General features: G+C 39.5%; 1 protein-coding gene across 4 annotated transcripts in view; it reads right to left on the bottom strand.

Annotated features, from left to right (window-relative positions):
• CAPRIN1 (cell cycle associated protein 1) overlaps nt 1–24,208 on the bottom strand; it is a 34,345-nt gene extending 10,137 nt beyond the window's left edge. Inside the window, exons 1-10 of one of the 4 annotated variants that reach the window (XM_040560516.1) lie at nt 23,933–24,208; nt 23,454–23,650; nt 13,908–13,970; nt 11,749–11,835; nt 9,083–9,321; nt 8,891–8,973; nt 6,809–6,946; nt 5,432–5,484; nt 5,259–5,345; nt 907–1,062 (exon numbers count right to left, since the gene is read on the bottom strand). In XM_040560516.1, the coding sequence (XP_040416450.1) occupies nt 907–1,062; nt 5,259–5,345; nt 5,432–5,484; nt 6,809–6,946; nt 8,891–8,973; nt 9,083–9,321; nt 11,749–11,835; nt 13,908–13,970; nt 23,454–23,648 (1,101 nt within the window). In that variant the 5' untranslated portion in view covers nt 23,649–23,650; nt 23,933–24,208. The remainder of the gene's footprint in view (nt 1–906; nt 1,063–5,258; nt 5,346–5,431; nt 5,485–6,808; nt 6,947–8,890; nt 8,974–9,082; nt 9,322–11,748; nt 11,836–13,907; nt 13,971–23,453; nt 23,651–23,932) is intronic. The other 3 variants (XM_040560519.1, XM_040560518.1, XM_040560520.1) reach the window with 3 other exon arrangements.
• Nucleotides 24,209–27,359: the final 3,151 nt, after the last annotated feature.

Below are 27,359 nucleotides of genomic sequence, written 5' to 3'. Positions count from 1 at the left end.
AATAATCAAATTTAGTTTATTGGATTTTTAAAATATAAAGTGTTCAGGTGTACAAACGAGCAGGTCACAATAAAAGAAGCCTAGTCCATAGTTAATCAATAGCTAGTTTTACCATATAATTTATATCAATTAAGATACTAAGAACTCCAAAAGATATTTATCACAATGAATATTCAGTCCAAGTACATAAGTTAGAGCTTATTTATAAATTGAGACAAATTTTAATAGCCAGGTAGAATAGGAAGTGATGTGGTTCTTTATTCTTTACCCTAAAGTAGCATTTTCCTTTGTAGGGAAAAAAAAAACACACACAGAAAAATCAAATAGAAAACACACCAAAACCACGAGTTTAAGTATATGCTTCATTTATTATCAAGTTTAGTTTTTATTTAGGGAGTAAGAAGAAAAACTTCTTCCTGATGCATTTACGTACTTCCCAATGCATTTCTAGATGTTCCAATTTTAGAAGTTAAAAGACACTAGAAATTTCAGAAAACCTTTTTGTTTCAGAAACTTTTAAGAAGCCACCCAAAAATAATGCCCTTTGGGTGTTGCAGATTTTTTTCATAACACAGTTTAAAATGAGCTTGAAAAAAGGGTATTTTATAGCAAGTCTCTCTTAGGCACCATACGTTACTTAATTCAGTGGTCCACAACTTTCCACATCCTCTGCAGATTTAGTACAAACATGACTGAAAAGCTTAATAGCACTTTAATTGTACTTCCATAGCAATACACGTTTGCTGGCTTTGGATGAAATACCGTCATACAGCATTATAAGGTTTGCAAGACCATCATATTCTTCAAATACACAACAGCAGGCTCTTTAAATGATGAAAAGCCAGCAAGTGCTCTCTTGGGTTTTTTTGGCTCCCGTTTCACAGTACTGCAGTGGGTTCATCATACCTGCATGAAGTTATATGGGCCCTGCATCTGCGCCATGAGGTCCTGTACTCTCTGCCTTCTAACAAGAGGATCTGCTTGAGCAACAGTAGTGAGCGTGTGAGGTTCAGGAACTGGAGGAGATGTAGCTTGTGTCTGTTGCTGCAGTGAATTTACAACCTAGTAAGAAACAAGCATCTAACTGAAATTTCAGCTTAAGATAACAATGCACAGAAAAAAGTGAGACAATAGCCATAAATTACAAGAACCACTGCATGCATTATGGACATAATTACTAGTGTTCTTGAAGAAAAGTACTATATCCTCCTACAGACATGATCTAAGCAATTCACAGGATTAGAAAGATTAGACTGCATTTAATTTGCTTTCCATCTGCTCTATTTCCCATTTTAAAAAGTGCTAACAAAAATTTGTTCCATGTTACTTTTTTGTTGTTTGTTCTTTTTAAGCACTGGTTTTGCGACAATTTATCTTGTATTTATCAACATTTAGCAATTCAAATAAAGTCAGGGAAAAGCGAGTTTTGGAAATACTTACACATGGAAAATAATTCTTTTCTTCTACCTTTTTTTGTGTGAATATAAACAGTTTGAACTTGCGGGTCTTTCTTAAGACTACAGAATTTTAAGTTTTCATGGCCATGTCTTTTGCAAGCGTTATTCTAGCTAAACTAATTTATGGTCTGAGAACAGCAGGTAGCATTGTCTGGTGGAAAGACTGCAAGACAAGCCCAGAAGTAGTACAACTCATAGCAGGCAAGAAAGCTGAGACTGAAAGATGGTAAGAGCTTCATCAGACATAGCACAGCAGACAGGATTTACTAGACGTATTCCAGCACATCACGTGCAAACAACAGGAAGACGAACAGATGTTTTCAAATACCACCTTACTGAAGGCAACAAAGCAACCAGAGAAGCTGAACGTGAGCATCTAAATCTAAGCACAGCCATCATCAAGTAGTTCAAAAGCCGATAGTTACAAGGATGGCTGAGGTGCACAAGAAGTAGCATTTCTGCAATTTGAACCGATTTTGCTTTTCAGGTAACTCCCCTAATACAGAAATGCCATTTCCAATTTGCATTTACATCAACAACAAAGTTATCTTTAAGAAGATAACTGTCAAAAAAATTGCCCATTGTTTTTCTAATCCCATGATCCCAAGAGTTTAATTAATAATCATCCTCCAGACAAGCAAGCAAGGCTTAAACTTACAGTGGAACAGGATATAAGTTAGCATACATGCATCTAAGTCTGAAATAATTAAATTTATGTAAAACGTCTGGTTTAATAGAACTGTGGAAGACAAATTTTGTACAGCAGTCATGACAAATGATGAAGCCTTTACTTTAGTCCAGTTCTATAATCACAGATCTAGACTTCAGACTTAAACTCTCTCAATCCACCCTCAAAGCCTGTATTTACTTTTCTTTTTAACTTCTCAAAGAAACAAGCATCTTTCAACATGCCTACTTCTCGATCATATACACACTGCTCATATGCGACATTTTACACGGGTAAGTGCCTGACAAACTCCAGTAGCTCTTTCCTTTACCAAATTCCTAGCCATTTGTGATAAAAATGAAGAAAAATCTATGAACAAAAGTGAAAGCCAACCACTACCCACATTCATCTTCAAGACTCCCTTCATATCCAAATCTCTACTATTAGCCTTACAAAGTGAATCTCTTGAGAATTCCCATGGAAGCATGCCCTAAGGCTGTTAACAAGCACAACAGCTCTGGTAGCTCTGAAGTTAACTGCTTTCTAACACGGCCTGCTGCGTGAGAAAGGTACAGAGACTATTTAAAAATAAGCATCATTATTTAAAAAGCACCCAGCGAATTATTACACTACCACATATCTCGCTTCATCCTAGTGGGGCAGCACCAAGAAGAAACTTTTCTTTTAAGAGAGCTGAACCTCCCTCTGCAGTGCAGTAGACTCTAACTGTATGCCCAGCTGCTCACTAGGCAGAGCTAACCAAGAAGGCCAGTGGGCAACCAACAACAGAAGGAGACAGAAGAACAAACTTTTTTGAGACCACAAAATCAACCAGAATGAACACCTGCTCTTAGCAATCATAGGACAGTTTCCAGTTTTACACAAAATACACACACATTCATCCAACCTTCTGTAATCTATACCCCAAAGAACTTTGTATATAAGCAGACACAGATTCGGGTACTTGGTACAAAGGGAGAAGGGAAAAAAGAAAAAACACTATTACCATTAAAGGACACCTTCACCAAAATTAAAACACCATATAATTCAAAAAGAAGCACACTTCGAGAATTCACAAGCAAATTCTTTAGTTTAAAACTTATGGAAGGCTCGTGTCATGCCAGATACTGTCACTTCTCAAACTACAAACATACCACAGAAAACTTGAATGTATCATGTCTATTTGAAAGTTACTGAAAAAAGTGAGTTTGTGATAGCCTTCTTCCTCTTCACCACAACTACTGTAAGCTGACGCACAGAAAAACTATACAGTATATACGATGATCTTTCCTAAGGACAGTTCATTTTCTCCCCATGAGGAGTGGGATTTTGACACCAGCAAGTACAGTCAGAGTCATTTCAAAGGCAGTTATTCTCAATAACCCCTTTTTCAGTTAAATGTGGGAAAATAAAGTTCTTAATTATGAAGTAGTCTTCAACTCCAGATTCTTCTACATTTCTCATTTAAACATAGTCCAAGAAATTAGGACAAAAAGGAGAGCTAAATATCTTACTGCTTTGTATTGTTCTACAGAAACAAAACTGATATAACAGATTTAGCTGACTAAAAAGGCATTGAAAATTATGAGTTTCTGAACGCAGTCTCATACAGAACTACAAACAATTTTACCATACTAATATGATTGCTGCGTATTATCATTCCCAGGAGGCAGAGTTTTCACCTGTACAATACATAGTCTTACACCTGAAGAGCAGAGGGAAGCACACCAGGCTTCAATCATAACAACACTTCCTATACTCTCATGTTTTCATCCATACTACTTACCTCAGGAACTACAGAGAACTGAACCTCTGAGCTACTCTGGACACTTGGTACAAACGTACCAACGTAATTTGGGTAGAGAGACTGAAGCCAAGCAAGCCTCAACATTAAACTGTTGTGTCTAGTACAAATACCTCAAATATGCATCCCTCTTATGTGTGCTATTTGGAGTGTTTCTTTATTTTTCAAGAGGTTTCTTGAAACACATTCAATAGCAATGATACCTTACAGCATGTTTATGTGAGGGAATGGAATACTGTGAGAAAGTACTACTAAAATCTTTCACATATGTGGCAATCTTAGTGTCTCGTTAGCAATAGAAGCCTCACACCCGTCCTAAGCATTATTAAATCTCTTAGTGGTCTCCAACACCCTAATATATGAATTTCGGCCAAACAAACTAAAACCAGGCAGAACAGATACTCATGTCAAAATGGCCCCTTTTTTACACCACTTAAGGAGATGATGAATTCTCATTCCACTCCAACACTTTAAAAGCCTGAAGAAAGCAAAGAAAGGCGTCTAAAAAAGTGATCATCTGGAATTTGCTGCTGCAAAAAGCTAAGGTGAACCAAAAACTAAATCTCCAGCTTTTGAAAGATGTTGCTTACAACTGGCTCTAATAGACACAAACCGAAGTCCAATATACCAACGATTTGAATGACTCCATGCGACTTTTCCTTTCCAGTGCACAAAGAACACAAATTCTAGTATAACAGAATGACCGACTTGAGCACATAGCTGTGTCTGAATTACTTAACTGGGAATAGATCCCAGTAGCAATGTACCACAAACATCACGAGTAACAATCACTCAACTGCAAGGTAGCAACGAGTTAAACATGTCAAGGACTGTATTTCTTGAAAGCAGAGATGTATATATAAGCATATTTTAATGCTGTATTATGTGTATATGCAATCTGGAACAGGTATTAAAATTCAGCTTGCTCTCCATGGAACTGCACAAGGAAACACACAACTATGCCATGCTGCCAGCAGCTATGCAGGTAAACCTAGCTTCTACGTTTGCAACAAAGGTCTCTTAGAAAAAAATAAAAAAGCCTTCAAATCTCAAGTCTTTTTAAGTCTAAGACTTAAGTCCCATTTTCCCACACAAGCTACTACTGAATAAAGCAAGATCTCCACAAACTTAGCCAGGCTGCATAGTTTTTATTTTAGGTACTCCTGAACTAAATACACAATTGAAGAATGAGTAGCCATCTCAAGCCTATTTAAATATATGTACTTTTATACATGTTGGGGGAGAGAGGGTGAAGTACTAAAACCTATCATGAATTGTGATTCAGTGGAAACAGGGATTGCAATTTTACCTGCAGTACACAAGATCTTACCTCAACCGTTTCAACTGTCCACTCATCTACCTGTTCCTTCTCACTACTGCTGAACTGAGTCTCTGCCATGAATTGTCTGTTTACATACTAAAATAAAAATAAGAAAGGGTATGAAAGTAAAAGTAAGTGGCATTACAGCTATATAAAATGACAGTCTTTCCAATGAGTAATACCTCAGTCGATTCAACTTCAGTTGGTTCAGTGAATTCCTCTGCTGGATCAGGTTCTGAAAAAAAAAAACACACCCACCATTTATGTGACAGCAACAAAACATTACAGATTAGATTTTCTTTACCCAAAAAAATTTACTTTAAAGAAGTCCTACAAATGACTAGTTCACAGGAAGTACAGCTAGGTGTAAGAATGAAGACACATTTACACCTGATTCATATTAATACCTAACATTAAAAGCCTACTATACAAAAGGGCATGGGACTCTATTAGATCTAAAATCAGTCTCAATATCACTGCCTTGTTCAGTTAAGTATCTGCTGGGCTCTGAAACAAACCTGATGCTATAAAGAAACCTGTGTCTCAGAATGAAGAAAATAAAAGTATCAGAATATTAACAGAGAATTAAGCAATAAAAAAGATACTGAAAGTTTTGAAAATAAGGTAAAAAATGCATTCTTACTACAATGAATTACATTCAGTTACCCCAAATTTCAAGTTTTCTCCACAACATATTCAAAAGGGCAAAAAAGGATAGAAAAATTTCCTTCATATTTGGAACTGTAAGTATGTAAACATACTCTTGGCTTCAAAAGCTCTTGCCTTCTAAAAAAGGACTAACTGGTGGAAGAACCACTGCAAAGCAGAAACGCCTCTGGCAATCAGAACTTAAATCTTTGATAATTTTAATGCTACAAACAAAATTTTGTTTGTAAGTGTTCATAAATGAAGTTCTATAGGAAAAAAAATAGGAAAGATGTTGGAAATAATTTTCATTACTCATAATGAAATTTCATAATAAAATGAAATTTTATTAGTAAAATTATGAAATTAATTTCATAATTTTAACACTGTTTCCAAATAATTTCATTTTAGTTCAGGTTCTTCAACAAATGATACACTGGACAAATGCTGAAGGATGTGTTCAGAAGCAAGTCCCACCGACTGACTTTGTTCCTTCACTCAGGTGATGCTCCACAGTTAGAATTGTAAGCCTTTCCCTGTGGATGACTAAGAAATTTTACAATGCGATCATCAGAAAGGACTGTAGTGATCTACGGTCTTTCCAAAAAAGTAGCTGGCGTGAGTCACCCTTACAGAAATCTGAAACACAGCTCTGCTCTTCTTCCCTCAGGGCTCAGAGCAGGGCCAAATGAATGGCTAACTGTTCCTATATATGTTGCCCAGCTGTTTGTGTATCTGATTATCAAGTGATTACATTTCTATTCAAAACACTAGTATGCATGAAGACTTTCAAAGAAAATGAAGTGCTTTTTGCACTTAAAATTACATTTTCAATTTAATCATTCTAATGAATCCAAAGAAACAAGATGCTACAAGACAAACACGCTAGTCACAATGGATCTTCATACTCTTACCAGCTTCTGCTACAGTGTCTTCTACTGCAGGTGTGGGTGCTGCCTCTTCTTCCTCACATAACCCATTCTGATGGTTATGGGTGCTATCAAAGTAACTAGTTTGAAGAATACGTTCAACAATCTCCTTTAGGGCTTTATCTGGGAAAAGGGAAAATTTTTAAGTTAAAAATTAACAGGCACTCAATTCTAATGCTCATCCTTTCACTAACCCTTTTCCTTTCTTCCCAAAGATACCAAGTACATTTTATTGCCCTTTTGCTGTGAAGACGCTGCTGTGCCCATCTAGTCCACAGACTACTGCTACAGAACTACTGTCTGCATTACTAGATCATATTAAAATTAATAAGTAATCTACCTTAGTAAGTATTCTACCTTAGTTCAGAAAAATCTGAAGGGCAGGAAGAATCTTAGAAGTATACAATACTCCTCAGAAAATTTGTGAAACGCTTTGAAGTGAGTGTAGAGTTTATATATTTGATTACACTTCTATTACTTCTGTATCTCTGGTCACTTACTTTTGACTTTGGAAAGTTTCAACTTGATTTCTTTGCAATTTCCTAACTAAGAAACCTTACTGTAAGTCAATTTCTTACAAAAACAAGTATCACTACAAACGAATTATTTGGTATCACCCTCAGAAAGATTTTTCCCTTGAGGTAAGTGGCTCAGAACAGGCTTTTTAAGAGAAACAAGCACAAGCTTACACTCAGTGCTTCATACAAACGGCATCTCAGTCCAGAACAAATCAGTATAACCCCACTGGAAAGTCAGTAATACTGTCTGTCTAGTCCAACAAAAAATAGACTCAAACCAGAAGATTCACAATGCATGTTTCACAAGTGATGATGGTCACTATATGAATCAATACATACACACAGGAGAGCACAGAAATGTAGTAACATTGCCGATGACAGGACTAAAAGCTCATCCTGAGGTTCAGACATAATGCCAAGCCCAGCATCATCCGGTAAGAAAATGACTAGGCCTCCAAGGATTATACATAGTCTCTCTCCTAGAACTACTCCCCGTACCTTCTTCTTTGTCTCTCTCCAAAAAAAATACACACTACACATCTACTAGCACTCATAACGATCCAACATCACTTGTTCTGCAAGAACAAGTTCTGCAAGTCTCAAATGGTTGTATTAATCAAAAAACCAATAACCTGGTATGTCTTCACAAAGTTTCATTTTAGCAATATAAATGGTTTGAGGTTTTGTATTCTGCCACTAACAAGCAAAGTCTTATACTCATTAAAGACACGGTATTTTACAATCTTCTGCGTATCATTCCTCAGTAAAGTGGGCTAGATAACAATTGCAATGCTATTATTTCATTTTCTACAAAAAGAACAAACTCTTTCAACAGCTCTGTATTATTGTAACACAATAAGGAATACTGGAAATTTAAAAAGCAAGTAAGAAAAGTTGCTTGCCTTTTTACCTACAAAAAAGGATAATCTTCCCTAAAACTTTCATACTTCTTTCCAGCTAAAAACTTCAGAAATTCCCCACAATACAAGAAAAAAACAACTGTCTATCAGAGCCATTTTCTTAAGGTCTAATGTTAGAAGCTACATATCTGTGGAAATTTGACTGTTTTCTTGCGGAAATGTAACGTGAATGATTGTGCCCCCATTTGCAGCGTTAATGAAACTAGGACAGAAATAAAATGCTTCTGTAGGAGGGGACAGCAGAGAGCTGAACGTCACCCTAAATAAGGCCAGGACGGTTTTATATACTAGGTCGTATTATTGACTAAGCTCCTGGTCCACACACACGTTTCCAGAAAACAAAGAATTGCTACCAAGCATCAATGGCAGCAGAATACTGCTAAAACAGCAAGAACAGACTAAGCTTAAATACTGAATAATGCTGTGAAAAAAAAATAAAGATACACTACATGGTAAGTTCACTCTTCAGTTATTGTTACAGTACAGGCAATGTTCAGGAAAAAGTAGCTACTCTAAAAAGCTGGAAAGATATTTAACTGCTGAAGTTCTTTTATATCAGGCTATTTTAGTTCAAACACAAATTCGGTGCACTGCCTCTTTAATTCTCTTTAAACAGAGAACATACTTACAGGTTGTTCCACAAACAGGTTTTTCCTTCCCTTCCAGTAAGTCCCACAGGTGAACAGATGCTTGCTCATACTGCTCATTCAACCTTGAAAAACAGTAACAGAATTTCTTATTGAGCGTTTAAATTATCACAGTATAAATATATCATTAACTGACTGACAATTACAAAAGGAAGTACTTTATTTTAAGTTTACCTCATGCTCATGTCTCGTTCAGGGTAAACTAACTTGTAAAATTCATCCAACATTGTCAGTTCCTCCTCTGTCAGCACCGGTACTCCATTTGATCCTTGCTTCAAGTCATTGCGCACTTCATCATCACCCAATTTGTCCAAAATAAACTGCAGCTCTAGTACAGTCTTTAAACGCTTCTGCTCAGCTTCTTCTCGCATCAGTTGCTCCCTACGAGCTGTCTTTTTTATTGTTTTCTGGATCTGTTCAAGAAGAAAAAGGAATTTAGCATGTTTCAACATAAATGTAGTGAATTCAAGGGAAAAAGTAGACTTGAAATGTCTTTCATTGATAAGTAAAGATGGATGTTGGTACTGAACTGCCACTTATTGATCCAACATTACAGCAGAATAATCTGTGAAGCACAAGAAATACCTCTTAAGCAAAATCAAAAGCCCAAAAATTAAGGCAAACTTTACAAACAATGCCACAAACCTTGGATTGTATTGGGTCTTTGTCTTATTCTTACTTGAAATCTGTATTTCTGTGTGATTATAACTAGTTTAGTTGAGCAACTGCAGTTACGGTGTCTAAAGCTTCAGACATTAAGGTGTTATATGAAACAAGCCCAGCTTATCGTTATTTGCTTCCTTTATGAATTATTCTATAAACACAAAATGATTTTGATATAGATGAAAGTGGCAAGAATGTACAAATGTACCCTTTAAAGGAACATTATGGCTATTTACAGCTTCTGACTTCCATAACTCAGGGAGGAAATACAACAAGTAGAAAAGGTACAAGAGAAAGGCAACTCAATTAATGCAATAGAGCAGCTGCTTTATGAGCAGAGACCAAGTTTCAGGCTCTACTATTTGGAGAAGTAAGGGCAATCCACATTATTTTATTTTGCTTTCTTTTATAAAGGCCACAAAGGCCAGCAGATAACATGGACAGAGTAGTTATTCACCATATCCCATCACAGTAGGAGGCACTCATTGAAACTACTAGGAGATCAACTTAAAACAGATAAACAAAAGTACTCTTGTTTCTTACACCCCACGGGAGTGTGTAACTCATGGAATGTTTTTCCATGAAATGCTGGGGAGAGGCAGTTATCGGCAAGTTTAGAAAAAGGATTTAAACAAAACCTTGGACAAGTGGTCCACAGAAACTAAAGGGAACAGGAAGGGATATACTCTCTAACATTCTCAGTTTGATGATGATGGATGCTGGGAGGGAGTGGATGACAGATAATAATCAGCCAGGTACTACTTTACATCATACCTTCTACAACCACTGTCACAGTACCAGTCAAAATGCATTGCTGTTCTGAACCCACAGGATATTTCTTCTATTCTTAATTCTAGCATCCAAAACTCAGCTTGGTCACTTTGCAAGCATACAATACTTTAATATTCTTTTCCAAAGAAATGTAATCTGTGACAGTAACTTTTGCATTTCGAAGCATCTACCTTTCTTTTTTTTAAGCCAAAAACTTAATCTGATAGTCAACTGCATAAGAGCTAACTCCAATCTGAAAAAAAAATGCAAGCAAACTTTAAAGTAGAATATCAGTTTGTTACTCCTGAATTCACTCATTTCTTTTAGCAGTCAGCTGACCAGGAAAATATTTCAGGACAGACTTGTCAGAGGAAGAAAGTTCTTCACTACTAACGTTCCATAAACATACATGGAAACCTAATGCAAGGAAAGCAAAGAAATGGCTTGGCTTAGATGCCTACAAATTTACAACCAAATCTAACACAAAAAACAGCCTATAATGCAAGGATGCTAATGCCCTTAAAATTATCGTATAGCTTGTTCATGAATTAAATACACTTGTTAGACCAGTGTTGCTGCTCTTTCCGTAACTCATCAACTCTAACTACATTTAGAATCCTCCACGTGTGTAGGACGGATTAAGCTTTCAGCTTGCTCAGAATTAATTCTGCCTTGCAACAATATTGCAGAGGTCTAAAGTTTTTGTTTGAAGCATGTCACAAGGAAAATAACAAAGCTGTTCATGTAACTGAATTGTCTACTGAGTTTTATAACCTAATCACACTATCACTTTATAACCTTGACGAAACACCAGCTGCAGTCTACCTGTTTTACTACTAGTATTCGGTTAACTTATCTTTTATGAAAATAATTTTAGTCTTGAAACTTGGCATATGCTATAGTTTCAGATTATATTTGCCATTAATAAGACTGCATGAATCTTGAAAAAGAAACTACAATGCTTTTCATTTGATGAGACTTGATATCATATATGGTAATATAAAAAAATAAGAACGCTCAGCCACTTGCCAAAGAGAAAAGCAGGCCTCCGAAATCACTCTTTTAAAAGAAACTGTTACTATTGGCAGTAAACAGCAGTCTACAATGTTGTATGGCAGGCCTGTTCTGTGATCACACTGTTTTCAACAGTTAGCTTTTGTCAGAAAATTACCACGTTATTTTTGTTATCATATCTTTATGTAGTCCTTCAGAAGAAAATATTTTAGGAGTAGTCTTCAGGAAACCTGATACAAGCTAGTACACAGTAAGAGAAAACAGCCAAACATACAGATATCAAGCATTTCGTCTTCCATAACAAGAGCTTAATGCATCTAGTATTAGCGAAAGACAATTTAAAGCACATTTCACACTGCATCTTATAGCCCACATCGGACCACTTTACTTACGTCTTGGCTCAGAGCCATAAAACTCCTCTGCAGTTCTTTAGCAAATTCCAGATTATTTGTCACTTCCTGGTATTTTGACACTGCATCCTTAAAGAAAAAAAACAACCCATCAGAAATAGAACAAAATATAACTTCCAAACTACTTCCTGCTTTTTAATTTCTAAGTGAGACAGCTTTAAAGGTAACCATCTCTGAATGGAACTGCATCAAACTTAAAGTATTGACCTTCACCATCCAAAATATGGAAGAGACTTGTGTACATCTTCAGCGCTTGTTGGGTAAGTAAACTGAAATGTATGCATATTATATGCTCACAAGCATGATATATATAATTTAATATTTGACTTTAGCCAGTTTCTGAGAAAAACCAACAGGCAGGCCTGGTGGATGGGAGAAGACCAATCTGTCAATTACAAACTGCTCAAGATAAAGGTTTGAGAATTAATGCATTGCTACCTCGAGTCAGAGCCAGAATCAAAATGCTATACACAGAACAACGTTCCTTTCTCCACACATCTTTATTTTTTGTAATTTTCTTGTATCATATATTCAGTTTTGCATTTGGTCTTCAACCACCAAAGTAATCCATGCTCCTTAACCCACTTTGCAGTTCTGAGAAATTAAGAGTCAAATTAGGGAAAAAACAGCCTGAGACATTTACACTCCTGCTGTGACAAAGTTAGTAATGGATATGTTCTTGGTAAGAACAATTGAGCCAGAGAAAAAGGTGCTACTTTCTTTGAAAAGCAAAGAACATGAACTGTGTTTGTCTTTTTTTAAAAAAAACTTAAGTATTTCTGTCTGTAACCATATAATCACAGAATGGTTTGAAGTGGAAGGGGCCTTGAAGATCATCTAATTCCAACAACCCCTACCATGGGCAGGGACTCCTTCCACTACACCAGGTTGATCAAAGCCCCATCCAACCTGGCCTTAAACACTTCCAGGGATGGGGCATCCATAAGAAGTAAGCTTCTTAGCTGTGTTATGTTTCTTCTAAGTATTAAGCTTTGTTATCAATCTACAACATTCTTCATCCTTAGATTATTTGTAGAAGCAAGAAACTTTCAGCATTTCTCCATCCAAACAAGATTTTATCTCTATGAAGTCTGGTAGTCAGACTGTGCTCTTCATAAAATTTAATTTAGGAGTTTCTCTTCTCAAGGTGAAATTTCAGTTATCTTCCCTGCCCATCAAACAGAAAACTTCTCATGGTTTATAAATTCATTAACACCATTAAAAAATAAAAATATATAAATTGGTGATATTTCAGTTGTCAGTTGGAACAGACAAAAAATCATTCGTGAAGCCTAGACAGATAAAAAGATCACATGGACCAAAGGAAGCAGCTAATTCTTGCAGCGTGAGCAGCTGCAATTGCTGAAGGGTACATTTTTTTCTTAGTCCTTTTCAACGCTGAAAATCATCAACAAAATATTGTTGATTACCAAGCATCTGGTAATCTCTTTAGTATCAGTATGCATGTTTGCATAATACAACCAAATTTAATTTGATACTTGCTTCGTATTTATTACAACTGGAAAATAGCTGTTGAGTTGAGCTCTGCAATAACCTACTTTAAGAAACAGCCTCATTAAGAAACAGCCTCAACAAGGAGAAAAAACACACATGTACAGTAAGCCCAGCTTACCTAGAGTGTTACATCTGTTGCACTGATAACTGTGATACACACGGACATAGCTTATTTTGAGAGCTCTGCAGAACTCAGTCTATGCTGCCCTTGTAACTAGACTGCATGGTATTTGCCAGTTACCACCAATTGACTAAGCTCCTGAAGTTCTCCCTGGGCACATTTTCTGGGAAGAAAAGGATGATGTCCAGAGAACCTCAAAGGTATCATTTAGCTCTTTCAACAGTACTAGGTTATAACATAGGCCAATTTTCACCACAGTTTACTTACAACCTAACCTCAACAAGTATAACCAAGCATTACAACACTTTCCTCTACCGATTCCTTCAGTTTCGTATTAACAGAAAAACTGAGATGTTGTAAGCACTAAGAAACTGAATCCCAGTTGAACTCATAAAAATCCAGACTTTAACAAGGGGAAACAGAAAGTGAAATTCATCCTTTCCCTCCCCACCACCATCACTGAACACTTTAAAAGAGATCTGGTTAATATTTTTTTTTCTTTTACCAGTTGATCTTGATTTAGACGTTCTCCCTTGTTCATTCGTTCCTGATAATCATCAAGTTTACTCTGAAAAGGAAGAAGAATGCTATTACAAAGAGGCAAAATCAGGTTACTGCTTTTTCTACTTCTGTTAAGAAAATCAGGTACTGTATTATTACAGTAAATACTGACTGTAACTTATTACACAAAACATGCAACTGTCATGTAGAAATAGTACCTGAGAAAACTTGCCTACTCGGTTAAAAATGTAAATACTTTCCCAAGAGACAAATATTTTAATCTTGTTTGCTTGGACCATCACTATACGTCTTTGTGAAGAGCCTTAGGTTCTAAGGAAAGACATTTCTCCTAATGGAGAGAATGCTCTCAATGCACATTTCCTTTAGTCCTAATGATAGAGAGCTGAACAGAGTTCTAAGCCTGAGCTTATTATCACTCTATCACTACAATACCAAAAACATGACTGCAAAAAAATTAAAAAGCCACTGCTAATAAGATTCAAAACTCTAATTCTTTGTACTGGCATCTGTTAAGATAGTCTCAGAGAATTTAATATAGTTTCCAATCCTTTGTGCAAGAATGCCCACCAACACAACTCTTATTAATAGCTCTGGAATATTTTTGCTTAAAAGCATCAGGACTTTCTTTTTCAGGAGAAAAAAAAAAAAGAAAGGGAATCATTAGGTTAATTTTCAACAGGAGCAATTCTATGATCTACTTAAACACAAAACTATGCAAAACACTGACAAGTAGCCAAAAGCAGGTAAAACTTATGCATGCCCAAAATGACAAAGGATCTACAGGGTAGGTTTTAAGGGTCTTAGAACGGAAGCAAAGTCTTTAAGGATAACATTGCCACTAATCTCTAAGTTTTCACCATTTCTACATCAGAACTGGTTTTATTTTTATGAAGCTTGCCCTGATCTTATTAAAAGCATTAACATGAATCCTTAATAATTATCTTTCCAATCTAGTATAACAACAACATAACAAAGAGAAACACTTCCTCCTGAATGTAAAAGAATTAAAACCCTAATGCAACCATTGTTTTAGAGTTTATACTTGCCGCTGAATGACAGATTTTTTTTTTTTTTGGTGGTGGTGGTAGTGGCTTGGTTTTGGTTGGTTGGTTGATTGGTTTTGCTTTTTTTTTCTTTTCTTCTAACTACTTTTGCTCCATGACATTTCAGTTAAAATATTTCATTGATATTTTTCTAGCTAATTCACCTTCTGTGCTCACGATCAGACCTTTGGGAACGGCTAAAGTCTGTGAAACAGTTTAACAACAAAGCTTATCTTACTTGATGCCCAGCATCACTTAGTCAAACACAGAACCACATTATGCAACTTGGTCCTCTGATCATTACCTACAGACAAAGCAATTTATTTCTTTGAAAATTCTACACATTTAACACTTTAACTACTTTGTCTTTGACTGCATTAGAGTCAGTAATGGCCTAAGCAAAGTCAAAGAAGAACTTCCTGAACTCCAGAAACACATTACTTGGAATTTCACGCTGGAGACAGACACTAGCACAGCAATAGTTGTTAAATGCAGCAGCCACAGTTGGAAATAAATTAAAAACTTAGTCTGAAAAGCATTTGGCATACTGGATATCTACCACAACACGAAATAAGGGCATTTGACTCTTCCACATACTGCCTTATTTTAAAACAGATGACGATGTTGTTGCATGATAAAAGTAGTAGTTTTCATGATTTTAGAGATCCTAGCTGAGCTGCAAAGAGTCAAGAAGGCAGGATAAAGAGCTCACACATGCTGATGCCCCAGTGCAACACCAGTCAGGTTAACTGAAGCTCTCTTCTTACGGTGGCTTAAGCCCTATGCTAAACTGGCATCACAGACACATTTCAAGAAGTTTTTATTTGCTTAAGCCACTTACTCCCATGCTGCAGTTTTACCATTCCCTCAGTCACACTGATGCAATTGTTTGTGAGGCTTTAGAGTAAATTTAACTGCTAATATCAGCCTGTTCAAAAAGAGTCTACAAAAAAGCATTAAAAGACACAATTTCAGCGATCTAATTTCCAACACAAACCCATAAAATATCGAAACAGTAAAACCAACAGGATGGAACACCAAAATGTAGAAGAACGCTACTTAGGTCAGCTTTGTTGAAGAAAACATATTGCAAAATAATGCTGCATTAACACTCACATAATCCATTTTGCTGGCTAGGGACACAGGGGAGGGATGAGATGAAAATAGCCTTGACTACTACAATTGTTTCAGCATAGTTTTTCCACACAGCCTTACTTCAGCATTGTTGGTATCTTCAGATTAAGCACATTGCGATAACCTATTCAAATAGTATACAAGCTTTTCTTAAATGGTTGAATATTTTGAAGTCTAATGTAAACGCTTTATTCATTTGGTTTTCATTCTGCGGTTTTATCAACTAAAAGGCAAAGGATAATATGCCTATTTCTAGCCTTTAGGAACTGAAGAGCAGCTAATTCTCTTCACTTTTTCTTCCCTGAAAACATCCGTATCAGAAAAGTAAAAGCAAAAGAAGGAAATCCCTTTCAGCTGCAATGCAGAGGACAAAGTCAATGTGCTGTTCATTACACATTATCAGAAAGATCTCAAGTGCCAAGGTAAGCATTTTTCTATCATCCCAAAGAAACAGTAAGATCAAAATGTTGCATACACTGAAGTATTAAGGAAGCACAAAGCTTTCTTTTTAATCTCCACTGTCAACTAACACCAGTGTAACAGCAGCATTAGTGCTGTGAAATAACTGCAGTAAAATTCCCACTTAGCAACCTACTGCAGCGTCTGCAAGATTTTTATAATTTTACCCCTTCCACAACTTCACCCTCACTCATGATGAAGCATAAAAGCTAATCCAGCACAAAAAACATCAGGTGGCAAAGTGAATTTATAAATTGTCTATTAAACAGCTCACAAGTCAGCAGACCCCAGTTATGCAGACAAAACCAACATGCTACAGCTCTTTTTCCACTGAGATTCTTGAACTATTTTGGAGTTCCCTAGGAGAAAAGCACTACATACAGGCTACATGCTTGGACAGGGGGAGGGCAGGGAGATGGTGGTGTTGGCCGTTTAACTATAAACCCTGTATCTTATTTTAATAGGAATCCAAAATTGAGTTACTGCTTTATGGTAACAGCCACCTTCCCCTCAGATTCAGGTTCTCATTACCTGAATTGCCTCCAAAATGTCAGCCTGAAGTGAAAGAAGTGCAGTTACATGACACTAGTTTCAAAAACAGTACTGGTTTCAAAATGCCTGACCACTCAGCTGTGCTGTTACAGTTGTTTTCAGTGCTATGCTATAAACCGGATCACTGGAATGATCTGATTAAAAATAACCCTTAAAAAAAAAAAAAGGGGGGGTGGGGGTGGGGGTGCAGGGAGCAGGAAGAGACACTATATTTAACCAGATAATTTCAATGATATGGTTTATACCAGTTCCATCAGCACAACTGTACGTGACAAGCTGCAGTGTGGAAGGGAAGAGGGTAAACTCTTCAACCCACTGAGGCAAACACTGCAATGCACACTTCCCTACAAGCCAAGAAAAGATGGAGAGGGACAACTACTTCAAGTCTGTTTTCAGAGATCTCAAAAATTGCATGTAGTTTTTTAAATCACCATTAAGCAATTAAGAAAATCCAAAACCTAACACAGCTCTTAGCCCTCTCCCACTCAACCAAAAAAAGCCAAGCTATGAAATTCAATTTTATTAACCTTTTACATTTGCACATTATATTTCCCCCACTATCATTCTCCAGTCACGTAACAGCTTAGCTTCCAAGCAAAGCCTGTTCAGAAATGGTCAAAAAAATCAGTCTTCCTATTTCCTCAGGAAAATAGGGAGGAAAAAAAAAGGAAAAATGTGAAATAATTAAATGAATAATGAATGAAAAATAGAAGTTCAAAATCTCTCAAAAACCATCCCACAATTCTCACATTCACTTTATTACATATTTTATATATATATATATACTTTAAATGATACATACACACCTAACAGAAGTCCCAAGAAGCTGTTTCAGTCTTGATTTATAACCAAAGAGAGGTAATGAAGTACTCCAGTATTCCAAAATAGGCATGCTTAGAGCTCTTCACTTTAAAACAAATAATTTTTGAAGTAACAGTTTTAAGCATTTTTACGATTCTTTTTGCCCAAAACTAAGTCTGACAGTTTAGAAAAAGCATCTCCATGACATACTAGACAAGTTTGAAGTGAACGATACATGCCCATTCCAGGACTGGAGTCTCACGGTCAGCTTACCCCAGCCGAGACTGATCACAAGAGGGGTATTCTCCTTCTCTGGGTGCCACACTGTTAGCCCTGCCTACACACCAACATGGCCAGACTGACAGCTGGGTCAGGAACCTGATCCAGCCAAGCATGTATAGTGAGAGAGAGATAAGAACAGCAAGGAGCGGGATCCACTCCATCCCAAAGCAATGCAGAACTGTGCATTCTTTGAAAACTTTTAAATGCAAACGAGTTGACAAAGAGAGAACCTGCTTCTTAGTTACCTGGAATAAGTTAAGTCACAAATTAGTGAAACTCCTAAAAGTTCTGTCAACTGCGTATGTATGTTCTCCTTCCAAATTACCCGTTTCCTATGTAAACACTACAAATTAATAAATAAGCTGTCTATATTGCAAGAGACCTAGATTTTGTTCCACGCAACATTTCTGTTCCAAATGAGCTGCTTTTACAACAGCAAGGGAACTCTACAACACAGGCTTTTATTTGTGAATAAAGCTATAGAAGTTCCTACTTTCGACTCATCTTCTACATTATCAATACACCCTATTTGCATATTTGCTTTATAATATTTGACTTTTTCACCCCCACTGCAGTGTGAAAACACCACCACTGGTACAACCTTCTCCCAGTACATTCTGTTTATCTTTTCCTTGTGAAAGAAGAGGAAAAGCAAAGCATCAAGTCAACAGCAGCAGGACTTAAATAACTGGAAGACCTTCCACAGCTTATAAGGGTCAACATAAACCTAGTTAACAGAACTTGCTAACAGAAATAATCCCTATTATTATAAGAATAATTATTATAAGAAACAGAAGTTGAAACCAAAAACTACCAAACACCAAATAATTTCACTGATAAACCTGCTTGGTTTTTAAGAGATGAAGCTTGGTTATCCAAAACTGGTAAGGAAAGAGGTATCAGAGAAAGTTTCAGATTTTCAATATAGTTTCAAATAGTTTTACAGTTCCTTGCTTTCAAAATTATGTTTCCTCTCTGAATAGAGATTTGAATTAGCCCGGTACTTCATCTAACATAGACTGTAACCGGACCTTTCTGAAGCAGTACTTGTTTTGAAGGAAATTCTAGATCAGCATTCCAGAAGAACCAACTTATGTGTGTGGGGGAAGGAGGGGGAAGAAGAGGAGGTGATAAAAGAATTCCTTCTTTAAAGAACAGCATGTAACAGTGATAGACCACAGTAACTGCTGTGATCAGCAATATACCCTGCATCCCTCAAGTGTTATTAAGATTGCAGAGAGAAGACTGTGGTGCCATGCCAGTAATAGGGAGGTGACTGCTTCCATCTTAACAGGACAGGACCTACACACACTGCAAACGTAGGCTACCCCTAGGGCTGATCTGATGCTGTAAAACCCAACAGCCCACTCAGACGGCAAACTATTGACAGAACCAAGCTTCTCGAGAGTTCTGGAGAGACACTCACAAGCCCTGAACATGCGAGAGGCCCACGGAATGGGGCAAAAGCACTTCGGCGTGCTGACAAGTAACTTGGAACACGGCACCTTCCTGCTATCACTAGCTGCACCTACAGGAATAGAAAACCGATCTCAGCTTTCGCTATAGGTTGCTAGCTGTTAATCCAACGCTTCATTGAATGGGGAGACAGCTGCCTCTTAAGTCAGATCAACCTGAAATACCCAACTACTGCTCCAATGCAAGTTCATGCGTAATAATGGCAGAGGCAATTTTAAATATTAGTTTTTCAACCCGGTCTCGATTGTACTTATTCAGGAATTCAGAGACAAGCTGATAAAACACCTGCATCTTAAGTTACTATCTACAGCTAAAACGCCCCATCTTCACAACTGTAACCTGAATACACCAAGCCCAAGTCATGTTAGGTAGCTCAAGCTAACATACTTCATACGTGCAGTCACTCAAGAATAACCTTTGTGATCACTGGCCCATACCTTAAAACATGTTAGCAAATGAGGCATTTTGTCCATCTTACAGAACACTTGGTTTTAAAAACTGTTCTCATGTAGCTCATGCTATATTATTTGAGCTGAAAGCAAAAAGCTCTTTGTTTTTTCATTCCCCATTGCACAAAGACATGAGTTTGATCTACATTCAGTCAGCTTCATTTGGAAAGGATCTAGTCATCTAAGAACAGAGGGAAAAAAAACAGGGTATCATTCCTATCAGTTCCAAATATAAAGAGAGCACAGACATTTTCAGGCCATGTTCCTACATACGTTTAGGAACAGTAATTCAATTTATCCTAATCCCTTTTAATACAAGCCAGACTAATTATTTCAAATAATAAGGTCTCTTTTACAAGAAGAAAAAAGCATAACTAAGAATTTAGTATTTTTAATTTATGAACACTCAAAAACAGCACAGAACTCAGGAGTATTATGATTTTGAATTCTGTATTTTGCCCTTCATATCATTTTATCCTCAGAGCTTAAAAGGGAACATGACAACAATTTACTTCAACCTTCCTGATTTTTTTCATAAAGAATGACCTTTATTTAACCAAAAGCTGCACATATCATTTAAGAGCTAAGATGATACTTTTTACAGAGTATTTTTCATGCACTAGAAGCATGTTTTAGTGTCGAATATATTTTTATATTTGTTCTCAAAAATAAAGCCCTCAAAATCATCTCTACTGGCCTTTGTTATCAGCTGCCGACAAAGAATTAAATGTTCAGCTAAGCAGGAGTTTTCTGTGAGCTGGACTTCTTTCAGTAAGAAAGATTTCTTCCTGAATTTTTCATCTCCCCCAGAAAAGACATTCTCATCAAAAGACTGAAAATAAAGGAAAATGAATTTGTGTACTTAGGCAAATTTATCAAGTAACAATAAAATTAATGAAGTCCATGTGTACAGCAAGTTTTATTTAAAGCATTTGATGTTCTCTTTAATAAGGAATGATGATTTGGTAAAGAACTGTTGTTTCCCCCACTAAAGGACAGGCTCAAGTCCACAAATTTGTAATTTTGCTTTAATACATCAAGATGAACTTATCTCATGACTGTGACAGTGTTTACAATAGAATCCTACTCCAGGAAGTTTCAGGATGTTTTCAGCCAACAAAACTTACAGAAATCTTTGAATTTTCATTCATCTGTGTAAGAGAATACCTAGCACTTTTTTTTTCTAAGAAAGACCTAGCTTTTTGTTTGTTTGTTTTTAGGGTCACACTTCTTAATACCAACTCTCCCTACAGAGAGGCTCTAAGTAATTTTAATAGAAGATCTTCCTTCAAGCCATTTCCAGAAGTAAAGGCACTTCCCCTGCATATACCTGCAATGACACCATAGTTACAAAAACACAGTGACAATAGCCACAGATACACAAAAAATAACAAGAAACTAGGGCTTTAATGAGACCAGTAATTTTCACTCCATTCTCTCTGGAGTAATGGCCTTCCACACATCCTTCTAACTTAAGGTACTATAGAAGCCATCCAAAAGGTCCATTCAAATAGAAGGGAATGGCTACACCAAATATAAATTAGGTGTAAATTATTTATTTTAAAAGGTGAATAAAAACACTACTAGAAAGGAAAGCTGACTTGCACACCAATAAGAGTATGCTTATCCTCTTTATTTCTTCCAAGCACAAAATAGATCAAAAGACCTTTTAATTTTAAAAATACAGATTTTCAACATCACAGAAAGCTATTTTCTGATTATTTTTTTTTTTGTATGTGGAACACAATTATTCTAAACCATTTTATTTTAACCAAACCATTTGGGACTGAAAGATTTGCATTCTTTCTCAAGTTGAGGACCAGAATTATTCTGTGTGCACACATTTGTATGCATTAACTTAAGAAAAATATTTTGTCCTCTATATACACAACAGTATTCAGACAAAGCTCAGGAAGAGATCTTCCAATTCTAGAACTTATCTAAAAGCTCCTGGCTTGCTTTTTTTGTTGCTTTGTTTGCTGAAGGAAAGGAAAATCCAATTTATTTACTTTAAGTGAGAAACCACACACCACACAGATTTACAGCTACGAAGTAAAGCATGGATTGTTTCATTTTTAACTCACCTGTACCGGCTAATGGTTTTGTTTTCTATAAATATACAATACTAGTCTAGACTACTAGAACCTGAAGTGCTAGCTAAAAAAATCAATTGAGTAACTGTGTCTATTCACTCTTAATGGAAACAGAAAGATTTAGACCCTCAGCGCAGGCCTAAAATTTTATTTTAGTGCTCCCAAATTTTAGCTCAATAACGCAGCGCTTTCAAGCAAGTCCGTAGGCTATGCGTCTGCTAGTATTTTACTGCTGGACACCTCATGCTCTGTAGGTTAGGAACTCCTCCGAGGCTCATTTCACCTGACAACACCAAGCATAGAGCGGGTGCCCATATAAATCGCGAGCAGCTCCAGCACCCTCTTTCTCCTCTGTCACAACCTCGAACCCTCCGAGGCCCGCCGGTTTAGCAGCGGCTATTTCTATAAATAACCGCTCGAAGGCTGCTTGCAGCTGACCTCAACCTCCCAAAGGGGTGAGCTGGGAGCAGCGGGAGCCGCGAGCGGCCGGGCGGGGCGGCCGGCAGCCCCCGGCTTTGTGCGGGCTGCTGGCACAATGCAGTTCCGTCGGGGAGGCTGAGGCTGGGGCCGCCGCCGCCATGTTAGCTGCCGCTTCCATGTGCGCGGCCCCGGGGGCGGCAGCGCCGCCCGCGCGCCCCAAGGCCGGCCTCGGCCGGGAGGGGACGGGGATGGGGATGGGAAGGGGAGCGGGGCCGGGGGAAGGCGGCAGCGAGAGCGGGGCCCGGGTAGGGGGAGGGAGCCGCCGGACAAGGCCCCGCCGCGGCGAACAAAAGGCGGAAGGGGGGGGGGAGGGACCGCGTCGCACGGGGGTCTCGCCGGCAGCCTGCGGGGCCCTCCCGCCGCCGCCCCCCCTCGCCCCCCGGCCGCTGCGGTGCGGGAAGGGGGGGGAGCGCCCGGCTGGCTGCCCGGGGGGCGGCGGGGCCCAGCCGGGGGGAGACCCAGGAAAAGGGGCCCGGGGACCCCCGAAAGAGGAAGGGGGAAGGCCGGGAGAGAGCAGCTCGCCCTTCTGGAACCTTCCAGCGGGCGGCCCCTGGGGGCGACGCCGGGAACAACCCTCTGCCTGCCTCCACCGGAGCCGGGAGCAGGAGTGCACGGCTCGGAGAGGGGGACCCGCGTGCCCTCAGCCGGGGCCCGCAGCGCCGGAACGCGGCGGCTCGGGGGGGGGGGAGCCCCGGGGGCCCGAACCCCTCGCGAGGGCCGAGATTCGGGCGGTCAGCGCGGGGGGACCCCGGGCGGGCACCTTTTTCTTCTCCAGGTTGCGCAGCTTCTTGTCGATCACTCCCAGGATCTGCTTCATGGCCTCGGTCTGCACCGAGGTGATGCTGCCGCCCGACGCCTGAGGGGCCGCTGCCGCCGCCGCCGGGGCGGGCTCGGTGGCCGGGCCGGCCTTGCCGCTGCTGCTGCTCGCCGTGGTGCTGTTGGTAGCCGAGGGCATCTCTGTGCGGGAGGGAAGGAGGCAGAGAGCGAGCGCGCGTTACGGGCGAACGGGCCGCCGGAGGGGACACGCGGGAGGGCGGGCGCGCACTCGCCGCCGCTTCCCCACGCCCAGTGCGCGCGCACGAGGCCGAGCCCGAACCGCACCTGCCGCCGCCGCGCGCGCGCTCCCTCCTCCCCCCCCGCCGCGAACGGACTCGGGCGCGCGCGGGCGCGGTCACGTGACGGGCGGCCTCTCGCCCAGCCAACGGTCACCGCCCGGCCTCCCCCCCCTCCCCGCCTCACCGTGTGCGTGAGTGGCCCGCGGGAGGGGACTGGGTGCGCCGCGCTGTCTCTCAGGGGATGGCCGCCTCAGCCGACTCCGGCCCCGCCGCCCGCGCTGCTCCTGCCGCCGCCGCCGCGCCGCCGGGGGAGAGAGGCAGAGACAGAGAGAGGGCGGGAGCGCGCACGCGAGCGCGTAAGGCGGGCGGCCCCGGGAGCGAGCGGCGCCAGGTCCTCGCCGCCCCCGGCTGCCCGCGGAGAACGCCTGAGCCCGCCGGCGCCGCGCTGCCTGCCCTTCGGCTCGCCTGACGCGGGGCTTTCAGGCGCGGGTTAGGGCGCCCGAGCGCCGGACACAATAGCGGGGCGGGGCGCGGCGAGGACCCCGGGAGCCATCAGCGGCCCCGCGGCCAGGCAGGGCACGGCGCCCAGCCCCTCCTCCCCCGCCCCTGAGGGGGGGCCGCGCCCCGCTCCCGCCCTCAGGGCACGGCCCCGGCCGCCGGCGCTAACTGGGCATTAACGGCCGCGGGTCGGTCATTAGTCTCAGACTGGGATTAGCGTTAAATGTCACTGCGTTCCCCAAGCACACCCCCTGAACACAACATACTTAAATATTGTTGCATATTAAACTTCCGTGACCCAAAGCTGCGCGCTGTCCAGCCAACAATTCTTGGCTGAACCTTAGCCTCTACGCCAAGAACTGATAATCACCTCAGCGTCTGAAGAAACCACAGTGAAAGGGTGTGGGTTTTTTTTTTTTTTTTTTTGAGAAGTAAAAGAAAACTTGGAAAGATAGCCAAGCTTTCTTACTGAGGCAATTTGAAAATGAAACACTGCTGCCCGCAGCAGGCCGGGGACTAAACAACATTGGACAAAGTTTAGTACGCGTTCTATTGTCATTTCAGAACTAATGGATACAAGATGTTAGGAACTTAAAGCCCTAAAATTCACTCCCCCAAAATAGCAAATTTGGGATGAAATTTTCTGTTGTAATTCCAGGTTGGGATCTTATTTCTACTTTAAGCCAGTATTGGTTGATTCATTTAATCCTGGATCCATAGTTGAGTACATCAACACAAATGTGAGCTGTTTCTTGAACAGCTCGGCCAACCTCATGGTTCTCCACCACTAGGAGGGAGATACCTCATCCTTCCTGCCCTCACCCAGTCCCTGGGCACAGCCACACAGTCCTTGCCCCTGTTCCATTCTGATTTTTGCTTCCTATGAGTAAATTCAAGCTGGTAATCTAGCAGGAAACTCTTATTTGACCTCATGCTTCAGTAGCTAATGCTTGAATGGTCAGATTTTTCTTCATGGCATCTGTAAATATTGCTTTGTACACTTTTCATGTATGCCTGCATAGCAGCTCAGTGCTTTGTCATTTTATATTCGATTATTTGCTTTCCAATTCACTTTTTTGTATAACATGTTATAGGACAAGTGTAACAAATCAGTCAAACCTATGTATTTCAGTTGAATAAAGTATAAAAGAAATGTCTGCAGATATTAAAAGTCAATTTATTTTCACTATTCACCAGGAAGTTCTAGTTCATACCATAATAAGATTTAATTTTTATGTAGTAATTTATTTCTGCAATCCCCTTACACAGGGGCTGAAATAACCTGTTTTCCCCAAGTCAGATGCAGTTTCTTCATGAACATTTGAAGCACACTGAGGCTTTATGACCATGAAATATAATACCTGAAAATACGGAATTGTTTCACCCACTGGTATTAATTTCTCCTTTCTATTACATTGCCATTGCAATTCTGTATAAGCTCTGGGAACACAAAAGCTTAGGAAAATTTTGCAGCCAAGTCACAGAAGCCTAAAGTAGTTTGTACTCAAAGCCTGTCTTTCTTAACACAAAAATCTGCGAGAAGAAAAAAAAAAGAGCTGATGGAAGAACTGGTGACAATAAATCAGAAGTACATGCTGGACCTGAAAAAAGCCTTGATCTTGCTTATCCACCAACATAAGATATTTTTTCTTGGGGGAGGGGGTAACAAAATAGCAAGTATTAAGTCTCAAAAAAAAGGCTAAAAATACTGCTCCTGAGAGCAGTTATTACATGAGATTACACAAGCAATAATTACATGACAATTACTGTGTCAAAGCTCTTCATAATTTCACTGGATGCCTTTTTGTTAGCCAAAGACGGAACTGAGACTGTTGCTAAGCTTACATACTAAAGCAAAAATATAAACAAAACATAAAGTACGTATCTTACATAGAAACTTCAAAAGTCTTCAGAAAGAAGGACTTTCATATTATGCTAAAAAAATACACTTGCAAATTTAGCATGGGTCAAGTCTTCCTAACTTCATTTAACAAATTCTTACCACAACATAACTTTATACTGAAGACATTTGTCATTGCTGTATTACAGCATGATTCACTGTCAGTACTATGGTATAATTGCTCTGGGCAGACTCAATAACAGATCTCCAGAACCTTCAGCAGTTTCTTGGAGCAGCCTGGCAACACCTGAAGAGTGCATGGTTCCCTAGTCCATGCCAACTTTAGAGTCAATTTTGGAAGTATGGAAGTTTTAAAGTAACTTTCACACAAACTGTACTGCATAGTCAATCTCATCTTTAAAAATCTCTAATAGTTAATGTGCTTAGTAATTGCACGTTAATGTGCTTAATAATTTTAGGTGAGTCATGCTGTCATATATTCATCTACCTCTTCCATACCATTCCTCTAAACAGTGCCTACAAATACATCCACACTTCTGTGCCAACAATATTGATAAGCAACACCTGATAGAAAAGCCTATGTAAGAATTCCTCACCTTGAAATACGAGTTCCTTCTTACTTCAAGGAAATGTGAACAACTTGCATAGAGGCAATCCTGTGAAAAAGTATTCCTGCTAACTTCTAGCATGACAAACTTGTCATTAGAACATGTCTCAACCTTTACATTTCTTAGTGATAAGTAGCCCCTTGCTTACCACGTGGTACGATCTCCCTCTAGAATAGGATTCTGCTCTCTTTGCCCTTGAACTGTTGTCAGATGGCTGGCTAAAATCACTCTTTTGCATAATTAAGGTAAAGATCAAATTTATTTGAAGGGCACTGGCTTTACATTCCATGTTCATGAACTGTGTAAATGAAAGTCAAATCTGGAGCTGCTGATTTTGAAGTCACATTTGTTTAGTTGCTCCAAAAACTGAAAGGAAAGAAAGTCCCTTTAACAAGCGAAAGCATATGCAGCACTTGCACAAACATGAACCTTTAGACCACAACATTGCTTAAGATGAGTGAATGCCTTGAGTGTAGAGATCCAGATTGAGGAGACATTTAGCTTTGCTCTCCACATTCCAAGGAGGCTTCTCCCATGCTGGATCTCTCTAGGTTTTCATTTATTATTATGTCATCTGTTATTAGGGAGCTTGAGTATAACTTCTCTGTTTCTCAGTTTCCAGCTCTCAGGAAAGGCAAATGGGC

The sequence above is a fragment of the Cygnus olor genome, chromosome 5 (assembly GCF_009769625.2).
Source record: "Cygnus olor isolate bCygOlo1 chromosome 5, bCygOlo1.pri.v2, whole genome shotgun sequence".
In the NCBI taxonomy this organism is placed as follows: Eukaryota; Metazoa; Chordata; class Aves; order Anseriformes; family Anatidae; genus Cygnus; species Cygnus olor.
The sequence above is the reverse complement of the archived record's forward strand: the minus strand, read 5'-3'. Positions and strand labels throughout refer to the sequence as shown.